We start from the raw sequence: 17,332 nt of genomic DNA on the forward strand, positions 1-17,332 counted from the left end.
GCTTAAGGGGATTCAACATCGACGTTTAAAAGAAAAAAACGCTCCAGAGATGGCGTTGTTTACTGTTCGACAGTCCCCACTCTTAAAACAAAATCGCTGGTACTATCGCGGTCGGCAAACAGTTCCTAATAATTTCTGGAGCGTCACGTCATTCTATAATCGGCAACCGTGTTGTCGTTTATATTACTTTTACATTACACGTATATTCTACACATGCATGACTGTACTAGTTTGTATACTTATACTTATACTTATAATACTGCATATTTACGTTTTCTAATAGTGTTACACATATCACATTTAAAAACAAAAGTGGATTTAAAACCATATTTAATTTCTTTAATAATTCGCATATCTTTAAAACTGCAGTCAAAAGGTTTATGACTATCAATCAATTTAATTGCATTAAATAAATGCGAAATATTCACAATTCTTCCGAGTATATCTGCATCTGTATTTAAATTTTCTTTTAAAAGAGAGGTTGAAATATTTAAATCTGAAGGTTGAGATATATCGTCAAGTGGTAAAGCTAATATTTCATCTTCTTTAGAATCCAAACAAGTAACTTTTCCGTGCATATGTGGTTGAAAGGGAATACTTCCATATCAAAAAAAAAAAAAAAAAAAAAAATATGTATATTATTATTAATATAATAAGAAATTATTCACCACAAATATAATAAATGTATTCAAAATATTTCCAATTATCGTATGTATACAATATAATAATATACTTTAAAAGTTTCAAGTACCCACGGGCCACAAATCATATTTTTAAATTACAACAAAATGGTACTTTCGGGTTATATCGACAACTGAAATATTTTCTACATTACTTGGTATAGACTTCCGGGTTATCTCGATTAACACAATTTTTAAATAAAAAAGTATAATGTTATATATTATAACATGGGCGGATAGGCTTACCGGGAAACCGGGCATTTCCCGGTGGGCCCTCCTTCATATTTTTGTAATGGGGCCCTTTATTATGTAATTACTTACGTTAGAAATTTGAATTTGAATTTTGTCTTTCTTACTTTGTCTGTAGTTTTCATCAACGCAGATATATTTCCCGGGTGCTTTTTACGTCTAGATAAAAGCACCTTTGTTTTTTTACCTTTCCTCCAATTTTTTAAATTATCCATTATAAATTATAATTCGAAAATAAAATTTCACCATGCAGTTGAGGAATGAAATTTCAAGTTCATACCTCGATGAGTAATGACAGAAATACTAGTTATATTATTATATTATTAGTTATAGTATTTGTACTATACAATTACAATAGGTATTATAGCCATAGCCGGTTTCCATACAGCCGTAGAAGATAATATTGGTATTATTATTATTATGATTCTAAAAATATTATATTATCGATACCGCAGGCGCCACACTAGTCTTAGTTGTGAAGTAGTGTGAGAGTGGTGGGGAGTAGCGCGAAATGTGACGCACGTACAGTAGTTTCAATCCGCAACGTCATTAAAACGGTGTTTTTCATAAATTAATTATTGTTTCCGGTCTCAAAAGGCTCATAAGCAGTATACAACTGTGGGATTTTGAATAATCGAATTTAAAATCTGTAAAAAGATTTAAATTTGCCGGTCTGTCTACTGGGGATTGATCGAACAGTTTTTTTAAATGATTAAAAATCTATTTATTATCAACGTTTAAAATTACAGATTTGTAATATTTAATTACTAGGCCAGTAATGAATTTAAAAAAAATCGCCTCGATCGATCTCTAGAAGACAAATTGACAATTTCAAAACTTTTTTCAGAGTCAAAATCCGACCTTCCTAACTTCTACAGTTTTATACCGCGTTAGGGTTGATATTTATATCAATGTTGAATCCCCTTAATATTTCGTGAATATGATAAAAAAAACCGGGTAATAAACTGAATAATTGTATTTGACTATATTGTACTGTATTGTCAGCTATATGTTATTTATTTTTATCATAAAAACAATAAAATAATATCTTTAATATGATGATCTTTAATATTTTTTTCGTCAAAACTTTTTGCATAAAAAATGTATTTTATAAAAAAAAAATTTAAAAAATTTGAATTTTGAGTACACATTAGTACATTAGTACACATTGTGTAAAAAATAATGAAAATATAATTTTTGTTGAAACTTCTATTTAGTATTCTATTTCATTATTTGAAAAAGTATTAATATTTTCAATAGGTTTATAGTATGGATTTGTTTAACATGCTAAATTATAATTTTTTATGGCTTCGATTTTATGTACATTATTTTATATAATTTATTTTGGTTGCACCATTGGTTTTGAGCTATATCCAAAAAAATACCTAAAAAGCATATTTTTCGGGTACAGATATATTTATATTTTAGTATGACTGTGATCTTTTAGAATATTTAATTTGAAGTAGTTAATATAACTATATTCTTGATTATTACTTGGTTATACAAAAGGTTGAAATTTTTTGTTACTCTACTTGTGAATTTAGTTACATTTTTAATGAATTTGGAACTAGTGATTTTGGTTTAAAAATATGTCAATTTAACATAATTCATCAGTGATTTAAAAATGTTGCTCGTAATTAACTGATTATAGTAATGTATTTATAATCAATTAAACATCAAAGTGAAAATTGAAAATTTTTCAACAGATTAGCAAAAAATTTCATGAAATATAAAGTATACATATTTAGTATTGTACTATATAAAAATGTGTAAATATTTTGAGCCTTTTATTTAATCAGCATGGTTGTATAACGATGCCAAAAGAAGAGCAATATTCACATTTTTCTATGACAGAGTTTCTTAAACTTTTTTATTTGTGGAACCCTTTTTGATGTCCACATTTATCGTGGAACCCCTACTTTTTTTTAGCTTTTTTTAGGATTTTTTGTAAATAAATTATAATCATATAATATTGTGTTAAAGGTATTTAATTCAAAAAATATTTTAAAATTAAAATTAAAATAATTAAAAAATATCTATATATATTATAATAATACTTTAATAATAATTACTTTAATTAGACTAAATATAAGGACGCACCGTAGCTCCGCGCGAATAAAATTGTTTTGTAAATCCACAACTCCGCATGCATAATTCGGCACGGTTAAAAAAATTAAAGTACCGTAGCTCCGCATTCTAAAAATATTTTTAATACCGAAAATCCGCATAGCATAAAACTATGTTTTGAAAATTACTTTAAAAATGACCAACCCAAGATTCACGAATTAAAAAAATGATCACTTACTTAGACAAAACATACATAAAAAAACGATGCAATATTTCCACACAGTATTTGGGCCAAAAAAGAAGCAATACTGGAGAGAACAATAAACAACTATGAGTCTTTTCATGCAAATTTTGGTAATTTATTTACTTCTGTACCTACATCTAAATATTGCAGTTTTCATTAAAAACTTATTAGCTATGCAGACGGATTCTTACATACGAATGAATTCTGCTAATAATAATGAAGTAGGATAGTTAGAACTAAACAAAAAACCAATATGGAATTTATAAATAAAAACATAGAATTATATAACGATGGCTAATTGATAGAATACCGATTGTTTTTTTAAATTATGTACAAAAATATATACAAAAATGATGTGCGGAGTTAGGGTGTTAAAAAAAAATTATGTGCGGAATTAAGGTGTAAAAAAAACTTTGTATACGGAGTTTATGTGATATATTACAAAATGGTAACAATGCATGCGCAGTGATGTGCACCGAAATATAAATGTAGACTATTCCATATCGCTTATACATGTTATTTAATATACAAAGATTTTTTTTTTTTTTCTATAATGCAAACAGTTTTTCAACATTGCTAATCTTAAGTTGGAAATTTTAAAGTAATTTTCTTAAAATTTTTTAAAAAATTACTTAAGCTTCACGGAACCCCAAGGTTCCACGGAACACAGTTTAAGAAACGCTTTTCTATGAATTGGCTATTTCAAAAATATTTTACTTTCATAAGAATGCTTAAAACATATACAGTAGAACCTGTTTAAGACAACTAATTTCCAATGTAATACGTTAATTTTTAAGAGTCCCTTGATTTTGACAACATTCAACATGTAATTAACTCCAGATAATATGCACTCTGTTCCTAGATAAGACACTCTCATTTTCAATAATGTTAATATAAAAATTTAAAATTTGAAGAAATACCTCACTTATAACAATGATAACTAAAATAGCAAACATTTTCAAGAACTGGAGGAGTTTCCAAGATATGCATAAATTGACTAGGATGTTACTACGAATGACACTAGAAGCATTGATCAGATAATTACTGATAAAATGTCATCAACTAATGTAACTTCTATAGAGGAAGGAAGTAAGGAAGAATAGTTTATTAACAATTCTCATGGTAACAAATGTACTTGATCATATTAATGAACTAAGAAAATAAATTGCCTATTTTGACTATACTGACGAAACATTACATAATTTCAATCAAATTGAAAATGTCCTCTAATCTAAAAATATTAAAAAATGTGTTTATACGCAAAAAATTGATGATTTTTTGAAGTAGGTAATATGTAATATAAATTTAAAAATATACATTATACAATATATCATTTTTTTTCGTCCTACATAATATGATTTCCAATTTAATACAATATTTTTAACTGATCCATAGAAGAGCGTCTTAAACAGGTTCTATTATACTTTAATCCATGAAGACAATATCAAGATATAATTTACTTCAAATCAATAATATCAATGTGTGATGGAATGATATAAATATTATATGTATTTATTAACCAATATTATTCAAGAAATATAATGGGTTTTCATCTAAATTATAGTAGAGATGTTTTCAATGTAAAAATTGTATTTTATAATATTATGTTTGTTATCAAAACTACATTATTATATTTACTTATATTATTTGTATGTTATTTTTATATATATTGTAAGGTCCTAGAAAAAAAAATTGTTGATTATTTTTTAATTTAATTTTAAAATTATTATTAAATTAAAAATGTTGTTATTTAATAAATGTTTAAGCTGTTTATTTAAATATAAATATTTCTTTTACTATTTGTAGGCACCTTCAATTTTATCCCGAGAAGAACAATTGTTATCTACAATTGTTCATTTAGACAATGGTACAACTGGATATTTAATAACTTTAAATAAAACATCAGGAACATGGTCATGTCATGCTTGTTATCCATTCAAAGTTCCGTCTTTGTCATTGCTCGAAGAGCATTTAACCAGCAAAATGCATTTATTAGAAATGGGAAAATCTTGTTTTCCAGCAAAAAACTTTATCAAAGCATGTAAATTATTTTATTTTGTTTTCTACAATTTTTTAATGTGTTTCATGTGTTTTTAATATAAATGGTATTTGTAACATTAAAATAGCTGGAATAAGTGTTGGTTTACCTTCAATGATATCCGGTGAACCAATACCTCCGGGAATGGAAGATGAAGTAGAAAATGTGTTAGCGCGTATTCAAGCTACATTGGATTCAATTTTTATTCCATTAATAGGCATTGAATTTATTCTTGAATTATTACCATCTGATTCTTCTGAAGAACCTAGGTATATGTGTGCACTATGTGATAAACGAGGTGATCCAAGAACTTTCCCTAATCATTTACGTAGCTTTAATCATCACATGGCCTATTTGGTTTGTATTATATTTTATAAATGATTTGTCATAACATACAATTCATTTCTTAAGTTGTACACATTTTAGCGAAGATATTTTAGATCGTTAGCCAGTGCACTGGAACAATTAAATAAAGTATCCTCAAAAGGATTTCAAGAATTAGTATTTCATGTTATTGGAAAAATAGAAGAAACATATGGTCGAATGAAACCAATAGTGGTTGATGCAAGTGTATTTGATTTGCCTACTGAAAAAATAAAAATTTTAAGACAAGTAAATAATGGAAAACACATTATGTAAGTATTTTTTATTTAATTAAAACTTATTTTTTTGTTTGTATTGGTTTTCAATTAATTATTAATATACAGAAATTAGGTATATAGATAATTTTAAATGTAAATAATTATCAATTTATTATTTTAGAAATAGTAAACCTGCTAAGAAAAATTAAATACGTTTATAAATTTAGTACAAAAACTAAAAATAAACCCACGTTTTATTTGATAAGATCATCTAGAGTCAAAGCATTTTAAAAACCTAATAAATTATGGGTTAAGAAAATATTTTTTTAATGTATAAAATTCTTAAAATTAATTTTATAGGTTACAGCATATTCATTGTTACATTTGGAAAACATAGTATATATGTTGGAATTTAATTTCATGTTAATGTGTCCGTGAAATAAGTTACTATTTATTAGTTATTAACTTGATTTAAAGAATATTTTGTAGTCATTAGTCAAATTGCTATAAACATGATATTTTGTATATTATCTACTTAAAATAAACTATTATATGATATATAATACAGTATATATATATTTATATATACTGTGAAGTCATTTTAAATCTTAAGTTTTGGTTAGCTAAGCAAATTTTTGCCTCAGTAATAAAATATTCAATTATACTATTACATTTATTTAATTTTTTTTTTAAATATTAAGTTTTATTTTATTTAAATGTAAATAGTTTTTCGCTCTATATACTTTGGTTAACTATTTAGAGATAATAATTTATATATAATTACAAAATAATTGTAGAAATGAAATTTAAATTAAATAAATAAATAATATTGATTGTTATAAATTTAGAAAGCTTTGTATGTTGTGTAAAATTTGGTTAATTTTAGTATTGGCTGAATATTTTTTGTACAAAATCTCTTATTATTAAAATAGGGAAAGTCCAGAAGATAGATGGATGTTAGATATGGTAAAACCAGAATATGTGGAGAATCCTACACTTTTACAAGAAAAATGTAAGTCATTTTTTATATACCACCCATCATTTTGGTCATTAGTTTATTTATTTTGATTTAAAATCATTTTATTTTGGGTTATTTATATTAAGTTCCTTTGAAAAAAGTAACTGAGAAAAACATTCGTGAACAAGAAGAAAAACTAAAGGCTATTAAAGCTGAAACGTAAGTGTGCTATTTATATTATAATTTTTCATTTATACTAATTTAGCATTTCCATTTTCTTTTATTTTAAATTATATATTAATTATATAATAGATCATTTAATAAAAATCCAAGAATCGCTGTTAATAAATCTCAATTGCGTTCAAAGAATGATAAAGAAGATAGTGATTCTGATATAGAATTTGTTGATATTAAACCCAGTACTGAATCTAGACCAAGGTCTCGTGTACCAAGTAATGTTTTATATTAAACCCTTCTTAAGTCAACTTTTTACATCTATAAAAATTATTTACAGGTAGAGATTCTAAAGATAGAAGACATAGGTCACCACCTAGAAGACATCGCCGTTCTAGGAGTCCTCATCGTCGTAAATCACCCTCTCGTTCAAAAACCCCTATAATTGTAAGACAAAGGTCTCGTTCACATTCTCCTGGACGTTCTCGTTCAAGATCTCATTCACCTTACTACAATCGTAATAAATATTCTAACCATAGGTAATTAAATATTACAAGTAGTAAACTTATTTTTATTATTATGTATACTGTATTTTTTTTCATCAGAAGACGATACAGAAGCAAGGATAGAGATGAAACATACAGAAGACAAATTTCTCCACCGCCAACTGTTCATCCTATGCACTCCATATCAGGTTATGTCACAGCACATCATTCACACCCTCCTAGAATGTATTATCCTTCACCTTATATGTCCTTTCCAAGGCCATATATGAGATTCACTCCTGGTAGACCTAGATTTTATTCTTCAGAAATGTATTCAACTGAATATCAACCACAAAAAGAAAGGTTAGAATTTTTTTGGTTGTAGTATAAATTAATTTTACAGGAAGTCTAATTTTTTAGGAGTATGAGTAAAAGAAAAAGATTGCTACAAGAATACGAAAAAGCTGTGGAAGATATGAAAATTGAAATGGAAAAAAAATTAAGCTATCATGAAAAGAATCCTGAAAATCATCCATTATATTCTGATGAATGGAAAAAATTTTGGAATCGGCGTTTTAAAGAATTACAAATGGAAGGTAAAGATACAAATTCATATGATTTTAAACCAGAATGGATTCTTTCATGGAGTAAACGAATGCAAGAAATTCACGAAGAAGAAATTAATGAAAAAATAGAAAAATTAAAAAATAAAATACTTGGTGATTTTGATATGGACAAGAGCTCTTCAGAATCACCATCCAGAGATTCTTCTCCTTTAAAAGATAAAAAAAACATAACAGACATGAAAAATTCATGGCATAGTAATCAAACACCGGAATTGATGGAAAAAAATTCTGATATAATTAGTAAACCTATTTACGATAAGAAACCTAAAGTTGCTGGTGCATCTCCAATTAATTCTGACTCTGAAGACTCAATTAATGAAATTAATGATCATAATAAACCCAGAGAAAAAATAAAAATTGAAAATCCATTAAATGTCATAACTGTGCTAAGGCAGTTAAGTGTATTGGAAAATCAATTAGGCTTATTGGCACCTAAAATAGTTGAATTATTATCAAAAGGTCTTGTTATGGAAAAAATTGAACCTAAATCGTCTATTAAATTGCTTACTCCTGAAAATTGTGTGATGTTTGAAACAGTAAAAGAAAAACTTAAAGGACAATTGTTAGCAGGTGTTGTTAAAAGAAGTTTAGTAAATGCTACTATGTTTTCTATTCGTAACATAGAAAAACTAATGAAATTGGCACCTAAGTTTGTACTCTCAACAAGCATGTTGAATTCCACATCTATATCCACCTCTATACCTACACCGACAACCACACCAGCACCTGCAGCTACACCAACACCTGCAGCTATACCAATACCTGCAGCTACACCAATCATAGTGCCAGGAGTTGGTGTTCTTGATAAAATGGCAATTGCTCAGCATATAACTCAGGCATTACTAGCACAAGGAAAAGTTGATGTAACACAAGAAGAATTGGAGACTCTAATAAATGCCGTTGTGGGTATGGCGCAGTCTGGAGATAATATTCAAGGTGCCAAAAACTTGTTGTCAAATATAAATAATAGAGAAGTGTTAAAAACGGCATGTAATGAAATAAATAAGAAGGAAGAAGTCGAAAAAAAAAACTTGGATCAATTATCTCAGGGTGATATAATAAATTTGCTGAAAAATTTTAGAGATTTAACTACTGATGAACAAGATGGACTTATAACTTATCTAAAAGATCTTTGGGAAAAGAATCCAGATGATGTGAGAAAATTCAGAAAGTACATTGATATGGGACCCTCTAACTTAAAAGAAGTTACGTCATTGTTTAGAGAAGATGAAGATGATGATAACTATGAGTTATCGGATGTGTGTAAAGCTGTTAAAGAAAAAGTAAGTGAACAAAAAGATGAAGAACTAAATAAAAGTTTTAATTTTGAGATAACTGAAGAGCAAAAGAAACTTTTAAATAGTCTACACAATTTTTTACCGGAAATAAAATCTGATTATAGTTTGCAACCTACAAACACTCAGATAGAACCACTTTCTGACCAATCATTTTATAAAAACCCTAAAGAACTCTTTACTGCTTCATATTCTCTAGATCCCTATTCAGCTCAAAAAACTGACCCTGACATTTACTCTTCAAAGCCTTCGACATCTGCAACATTTTCACCTTCTCAAGAGCAATCTGATAAATATGATATATCTCCAGAGCAGTCCAATAAATATATAACTAAAGAACATTCTAATAAATATAATACAGTACAAGATCAGGTTGATAAATACAATATGCCTCAAGAGCAGCCTAACAAATACAATACACCACAAGAGCAGACCAGTATATATAATTCTTCTGAAGAACAACCTAATGATTTTAACAATTCTCAAGAAAAACCTGATCCATATTCAGTTAATCAAGATAATGCTTATAATGATCCTTACTCTCAAAACCACGGTAACAATTATTATCAAAGACAGCAATCGGATTCATATTATAAATATCAGAAAAATGCTACAGTTTCTTCGTACCCATCATCTAGGGGCTATTATAAAGGCAATAATACCTATAGAGGTAACAACACTTATCCTGACACGTTTCAGGGAACGCCTAAAGAAAATAATAAAAATAATAGATTTGGTAATTCTCAAAATAATCGTTTTCAGAACAGACATTAATTAAATATACTTTGATATTCAATAAATATATATATTTTATAAGTGAGTTTATATTTTTTAATTTTATTCAGATTACATGTAATGCATGACTACAACTAACCTAAAACAACAAGTCTTTAAGTATTTTATTATGTACAGATTATGATTTTTAAAATATCAGATGGTGTAACATTTCCTTTATAAAAAAATTATTCATTGTATTTATTTTTGTGTTTATTTTAGATAACTAGTGTAGACAATTTATTATAATAGTTAAAATCTATAATAGTTAATATTTTTTACATCAAGTATGAAAAATGCGTTTAATATACAATTACACTTTTACTTACAGTGTAAAATTGTTTATGTTTATAATTTTATTATATTCATATAGTATTATGTATATATTTATTGTATTGTGATACAATTAAAATTTATTTCCGATCACTTTTTGCCATAAAAATTTATCAACCAAATAACTCTATAAACTTTAAGATTTATTTGTCCTCCACAAAATATTAGTTACGTGTAAACTGTACAATTATATATAGCCCAATTACTTTATGATTCTCAATTCTTTTTAGCATTATTGATCGATAAATCAATATCAAAATTTAATATATTGTATGAATATTAATGATGTTTTGGAAATGTCTTACCTAACAATAATAAATACATTATTTACTAAATTTTAATCATAGAGTATAAATGGAAACGTGGTGTACTGATGTGGCACAGAGATCAGCCGCAGTTGCTTATTTAGCCTCCATACTATGATTAATTTATATTAATCTTTGGTAATGCTATAGCTATACTTATTGTTCCTTGATCTTGCCGTTCCTAAATAGTTGAGACCGCCTGGTAGCTTATATTATACCATGTTCCTGTATTAATGCATTATGTGTTCCGAATAATCAAAAGTATTGTTTATGGTAAATTGGACTTCAGGTTATTAACATTTCAATAACATCGGTTTTTGTAAATATGTTTAATGCACTGCAGTTAAACACTCGCCCTATACCATGATATGTTAATAGTTAAATGTTAGTTAACCTCTTAGCGGCTGCTTTAATGTGTTAATTTGCATTCATTTTATTGAATTCTCGAAATACATTCGTACGAAAACACAATTGGATAAAATTATTATCGATTTTCTGTTATATCGAAAATGTGTACATTTATTTTGTTGAAACTATGTGAACTAAATTTAAACTAGTTACCTACTTAAATAAATAGGTACTAAACGCGTCCTCTATAACTATATTGTGTTAAAACTAACTTTGTAGAAGTTTAAATGTATGTGAAAAATAACCAAGTTGTATTGGTTGTAGTATGTACTTAGTAATTAGTACGGAAAGAACGATGAACTTTTTTACGTTGTACAATATTAATTGAATACCAATGTCGGGACAAATATTTGGAAAAATTCAAATTGCAAAATAAAAATATTCTCAATTATTCATAATATTCGGATGTCTAAATATTACGAATAATCGGACATCCAATTATACCTTCTTACGTGGAAATAAAGATCAAAGTCAAATTACTAAAAACAATAGATATGGATATATTATTTGGCAAAACTGACAATTCATATGATGAATTTCATCAGTATATTGATGAAATTCAGAATAATCAAAATCTAGATCCATGCATGTGGTGGAAATATGAAACAATATATCATTGTATCATATAATATCATATAACAATTGTAAAGCTCGCCAAAAATATTTTATACATACCTGCATCATCAGTATTTTTAGAAGTTTTTGCTACTGCCGGTATATTGTTACATCAAAACGCTATAGATTAAATGAGAAAAATGTTTCCACTCTGGATTTCTTAAAGAAAAATAATATTATTTAAGATTTAAGAAGCTTATTTTTTAACTAATAATGTTGTATTTTATTATTTAAATAATTATTATCTGTATATTGTTATGTATTTTATATGAACTATATAATTTATATTTTGTTAATACCTACAACTATATTTACGGGATTAATATTTCTTTTAATATGTGCATAACCATTTATATCCCAAATATTCTTGATTAAATTTTATAAATACTCAATTTATAAAAAAATCGTGAATAGTAGATACATGTGTATGTTACGTATAATGTCCGATTATATTCAGTGGTGGACTAGCCCGTGGCGCTATAGTGTCATCGCACCCCGGGCAACAACCAAAAAATATTAAATAAAAATTAGAATCACAAAATAAATGTTATGTTCTGTAAATGTATTACTACACTGACGGTTTTTGTCGTTCGTCGGATTGGTTTTTTACGTTTTATCAACGTGATTTTACCGTTCCCGTATTAAACACACATGTTTTGGGTAGTCTTGACGTATATTATTATTACTATTTTTACTTCTTATTATTATTTTAACATTATTATATACATTATGGTGTTATAAAAACCCACCAATATTTATATTGACATATTTTGTTCATTTCAATACCTCTTTATAAACAATATTTTTGGTACTGCCTTTTAGGGCTACGTATACGAAGACGCTTATTATTCAAAAATAATAAGTAAAACACCTTGTGTATGCGTAAACGCTAAAGACATCACAACTTCACAGCATGTGCCGAATACTACAATAATAAATAAAACACTTGACTAATAACTTATTAGTTTGTACTACTTATTAGTAATAAATGTACGTGTTTATTTACTATAGTATACATTTGGAAGTACACGTACAACAGTTCGCAAGCCGTGTTGATGTTAATTTAAATGTGATTATGTTTGTGTAATTTTTGTTGTTGTTATCATTTTCGTGCGATGTGTAGCGGTGCGTTGCGTATCCGTAGCCATCGTCGGCGGTGGTGATAAGCCTCCGTGTGCGACCAGCCGGGTACGTAATCGCGCTGTTATCGTCGCGCGTAAATGCCCGTTATTTCCACGTTTTCAAAGGTTTTCGGTTATGTTTTTGTAAAAGTAAAAGTCATGTTCTCAGTGCCACAAAGTTTCATAAGTTCTCGTGTTTTTTGGTTTAGTGTGGTGGCACTGAGGCATTTATCTTCATTTTGTGGTGTCCGGCGGCCCTAGCCTTCGTGGAAAATGTCGCTGGCACCGTCTCTTTTTCTTTTTTCGTGTTCGTCGTGGTGTGCACACCAATTTTTTCTGCTGCTGTTTCGGGCGTTGGTCTACAGCCATCTTCTTCAAACCACGTTTTTCTGTGTTTTTGTTTTGTATCGTGTCGGCTGTTTGGTAAGTGTCGTTCAGCGCAATTTTTATTGCCTTCATTAATTGTCCCATATTCTAGGGTGGTCACTTGCCTACAGCCATTGTGCAAAACGTGGTTTCATCGTGTTTGTTCTTTGTCAGCGCTGTAGACTTCGTTGGTGATTGTGAGTATTGGTCGACCATATTTGTTTCGTTTACTTGTGTAAAGGCCGACGGGCCTAACCGTCGTAGGCAAATTATTATTATAGTATTGTTATTATTTAGTGTGAGCCGTGTGGGCCACATATTTTGAATTATTTATATATTTATTGTATGCCGTGTTGAGCCAACGTGTTCATTATTATTTTAGTGTAGTAGCTGTGCTGCTTTAGGGCCAGCATATTATTATTATTATTTATCATTATTGTTGCGCCGTTGTAGGGCCACATATTTATTTAATTATTTAATTCCGCCAAGGGCATTGTTATTATTATATATGATTGTATATTTATTTATTATTATTGTTGCGCCGTTGTAGGGCCACATATTTATTTAATTATTCAATTATACAGTTTTTATTATTTAATTTATGTTTAATTTATTTTATGGCGAACAAGTATGTTCTATATTATTTAAAACACTTGCCGCGCCAACATTTTGGTGACCTCGACGTGATTTTTATTTATTTTATATATTTTTATTTATTCATTTGTTAGATGTCAATTATTTATTATACATTAATGGCGTATCGTTTGTAGATTATTATATGTAAATTAGTTCCATCACTAGTGCGTCATTTTATATTATTATACAATTGTAAAATCTTCACTCTTCTATCAAGATGGGAGTCAACGACGAACGACTTCCTCCCGAGTTAGCAAAGTTGATCAACAAAAGAGATTCTGCCAAAAGGTCTATGGACTCGATTAAAACATTCATAGACAAGTATGACCCTGCCACTAAATCTCTGAACCAACTTCAAACTAGACTGGACAGTCTAATGCAATACAGGTCCAAATATGAATCCTGTCAAGATGATATTGAAAATCATACAGCAGTAGTTACGGTTGAAATGCTAGATCACAGGACTGGTGTTGATGATTTTTTCTGTTCACTTAAAGCTGAGATTTTAGATATAATTGAGCGCTATTCTAAGGTTCCATTCAACACCTCAAGTACACCATCGCAGCCTATCATTCGGGATTCCATGAAACTGCCATTCATTCCTGCTCCTACCTTTGATGGTGATCTACAAAAATGGGTATCATTCCTTGACGCATTCAATGCTATGTTTCATTACAACCAAGGATTATCTGATGTACAGCGTTTACACTATTTGAAATCTTGTCTGGTCGGTCCGGCTGCGGAAGTAATACGTACCATTCCAACAACTGATGTAAATTATTCCACAGCCTATAATGCTCTAATTGAAAGATATGAGAACAGGTCACTTATTATCCAGTCGCATATACGTTCGTTGTTCCAAACACCGCAAGTGCACAAGCCTGCTGCCAATGAGTTACGGCAACTACATCACCATGTTGTATCACAAGTCAATGCTCTGAAGGCACTTGATCAGCCGGTGGAGCAGTGGGATGCATGGCTGGTAACCTTGTTGTGTTGCAGATTGGACCCAACCACCGTCGGCGAATGGCAACTATTACAGTCAACCAAAAATCTTCCTAAATTTAGTGACTTAGAAAGGTTCTTATCAAATCGTGTGTCAGCCTATGAAGTTGGTGAAGCAGGTAACCAGTCAACCCAGTATAAACATTTGTCTATTGGTACTCGTCCAGTCCAAAAAAGAGTTCTATTTACCAAGCAAACTGATAGTCCACCCTTTAAAGATAGAAAATGTTTGGTGTGTTCTCAGCAGCATCGTGTATCAAGCTGTGACGTATTTAATAAAATGTCTCTGCCTGAGCGCCAAGATATAGTTTTCAAAAACAAGCTATGTTATAATTGTCTATTTCCTGGCCATCAAGTCCGTCAATGCCGTGGTGATAACTGCAATAAATGTGGAAAACGGCACAACACTAAACTACATAACGATGCACCATTGAATTATCATAACCCGGTGGATAAACCGTCATCATCGTCACCGGAACAGTCTATTGTAGCCTACGTCGAACAAGATAACAAGTCCAACGTTATTAAGCAGATCATATTAGCTACTGCCCTAGTTAATTTAGAGAATGCAGTTGGGCAACGAGTTCAGTGTCGTGCAATTCTAGATTCTGGTTCTCAAGTTTGCCTAATAACCAGAGAGTGTACATCCAGACTAAAATTAAATGTTGTCAATAGCTCAATATCTATAGCAGGCATAGGGTCAATCACTACCAAGACGGGCACCATGATTAGTACTACAATGTGTTCCAGAATAAATGGTTTTAAAGCATTTATCAACTTCCATGTCATAAATTCTATCACCAACAGATTGCCCAGTCATTGCATTAACATAGAACCATTAAATATTCCACACACTATTAGTGATTGTTTAGCTGACCCTCATTTTAATGAACCAGCTTCAGTTGATATTTTACTTGGAGCAGAGGTATTTTTTGAGTTATTTAATGGAGAAAAAATGAAAGTTAGTCCGCTTGTTACTCTTCACAACACTAATCTTGGTTGGATTTTCGCCGGATCAATTCCAATTAACACAATGCTATCACCTCCAAATAGTTTATTTTCAAGTAATTGCAATCAATCAGCTATAGCGTTGTTCACCCAGACCTACTCGAATAAGTTCTCATCTGAAATTAAGGCCGAAGATCACTTTAAATGTAATGTGTCTCGTGACAATCTTGGTCGATTTGTTGTAAAATTACCATTCCTTCAAGACCCATCAGTGCTGGGTGATTCAAGATTTATGGCTCAGCAACGATTTTATAATCTTGAGCGCAAACTGTCAAAAAACCCAACACTGGCTGCAGATTATAAAACATTCATGAACGAATATCTTGAATTGGGACACATGGAGTTGGCTCATAAAACTGATGGTCCTACTTATTACCTTCCCCATCATTCTGTATTTAAATCAAACAGTTTAACTACAAAAATGCGTGTTGTTTTTGATGGGTCTGCTGCCACTAAGTCCGGTCATAGTCTCAATGATATATTGTTATGTGGACCGACTGTTCAACCTGAGCTAATATCTATTATCTTAAGATTTCGTATACATAAAGTCGCTCTTACCGCCGATATAGCCAAAATGTACAGGCAGATACGGGTTTCGCCAGAAGATTGTGACATGCAACGAATATGCTATAGGGAAAGCCCTGCTGATCCATTGAAAGACTATAGGCTACTAACAGTAACTTATGGGACTAGGGCCGCTTCCTTCCTAGCCACTAGATGTTTGCTTGAGCTGAGTTACAGCGTCACCAATCATGCAACACAGCGTGCTATCCAACAAGACTTTTATGTTGATGATTTACTGAGTGGTGGTCAAGATGAAGCTGAGTGTTATGAATTATTTCAAAATCTATCAAACGAACTCAACAAGGCCAACCTACCTCTTCGAAAATGGTGCTCCAATTCAAAATTAATAATGTCAAAAATGTCCATTCCTGAAAGTGATCCTACTTACCTGCTGTCAATTAATGAGGAAGATACTGTCAGCACGCTAGGTCTCACTTGGCAGCCAAGTAATGATTGTTTTAAGTTTGTTTTTAAGGATTTGTCAAGGCCGTTGCACATGACTAAAAGGACATTACTCTCTAACATAAATAGTGTATATGATCCGGTGGGATTCCTAACACCAGCCCTGATTCGAGGAAAGATATTCATGCAACATTTGTGGTCTTCAAAGTTAAACTGGGACACACCGTTATCCCCTGATCTGCAAACCAAATGGACAAATTTCTATCAGAGTCTCCAGTCTCTTGAACAACTATCGATTCCACGTCGAGTTCCATTTGATAATGTTACATCAGTGCAATTGCATGGCTTTTGTGACGCATCACAAAATGCCTTTGGTGCCTGTGTCTACTTCCGTTCGC

At 30.0% G+C, this 17,332-nt stretch overlaps 2 protein-coding genes across 2 annotated transcripts; both read left to right on the top strand.

Annotated features, from left to right (window-relative positions):
- Positions 1–3,326: 3,326 nt before the first annotated feature.
- Positions 3,327–10,332, top strand: LOC112686992 (uncharacterized protein CG7065-like). Its single transcript, XM_025559494.1, has 10 exons — positions 3,327–3,350; positions 5,047–5,281; positions 5,367–5,635; positions 5,705–5,913; positions 6,792–6,871; positions 6,964–7,036; positions 7,130–7,269; positions 7,332–7,530; positions 7,597–7,839; positions 7,897–10,332. Exons 1-10 carry the CDS (start codon positions 3,327–3,329, stop codon positions 10,169–10,171), a joined length of 3,747 nt encoding a protein of 1,248 aa, XP_025415279.1. The 3' UTR covers positions 10,172–10,332.
- A 3,840-nt stretch (positions 10,333–14,172) lies between these two features.
- LOC112686993 lies at positions 14,173–17,308 on the top strand (the record flags this gene model as incomplete). The annotated part of the gene is made up of 1 exon (XM_025559495.1): positions 14,173–17,308. A coding segment is annotated over exon 1 (3,136 nt), but the record flags the coding sequence as incomplete, so codon positions are not given.
- Positions 17,309–17,332: the final 24 nt, after the last annotated feature.

Source organism: Sipha flava, unplaced genomic scaffold, assembly GCF_003268045.1.
Source record: "Sipha flava isolate LNK unplaced genomic scaffold, YSA_version1 32_pilon_pilon, whole genome shotgun sequence".
NCBI lineage: Eukaryota > Metazoa > Arthropoda > Insecta > Hemiptera > Aphididae > Sipha > Sipha flava.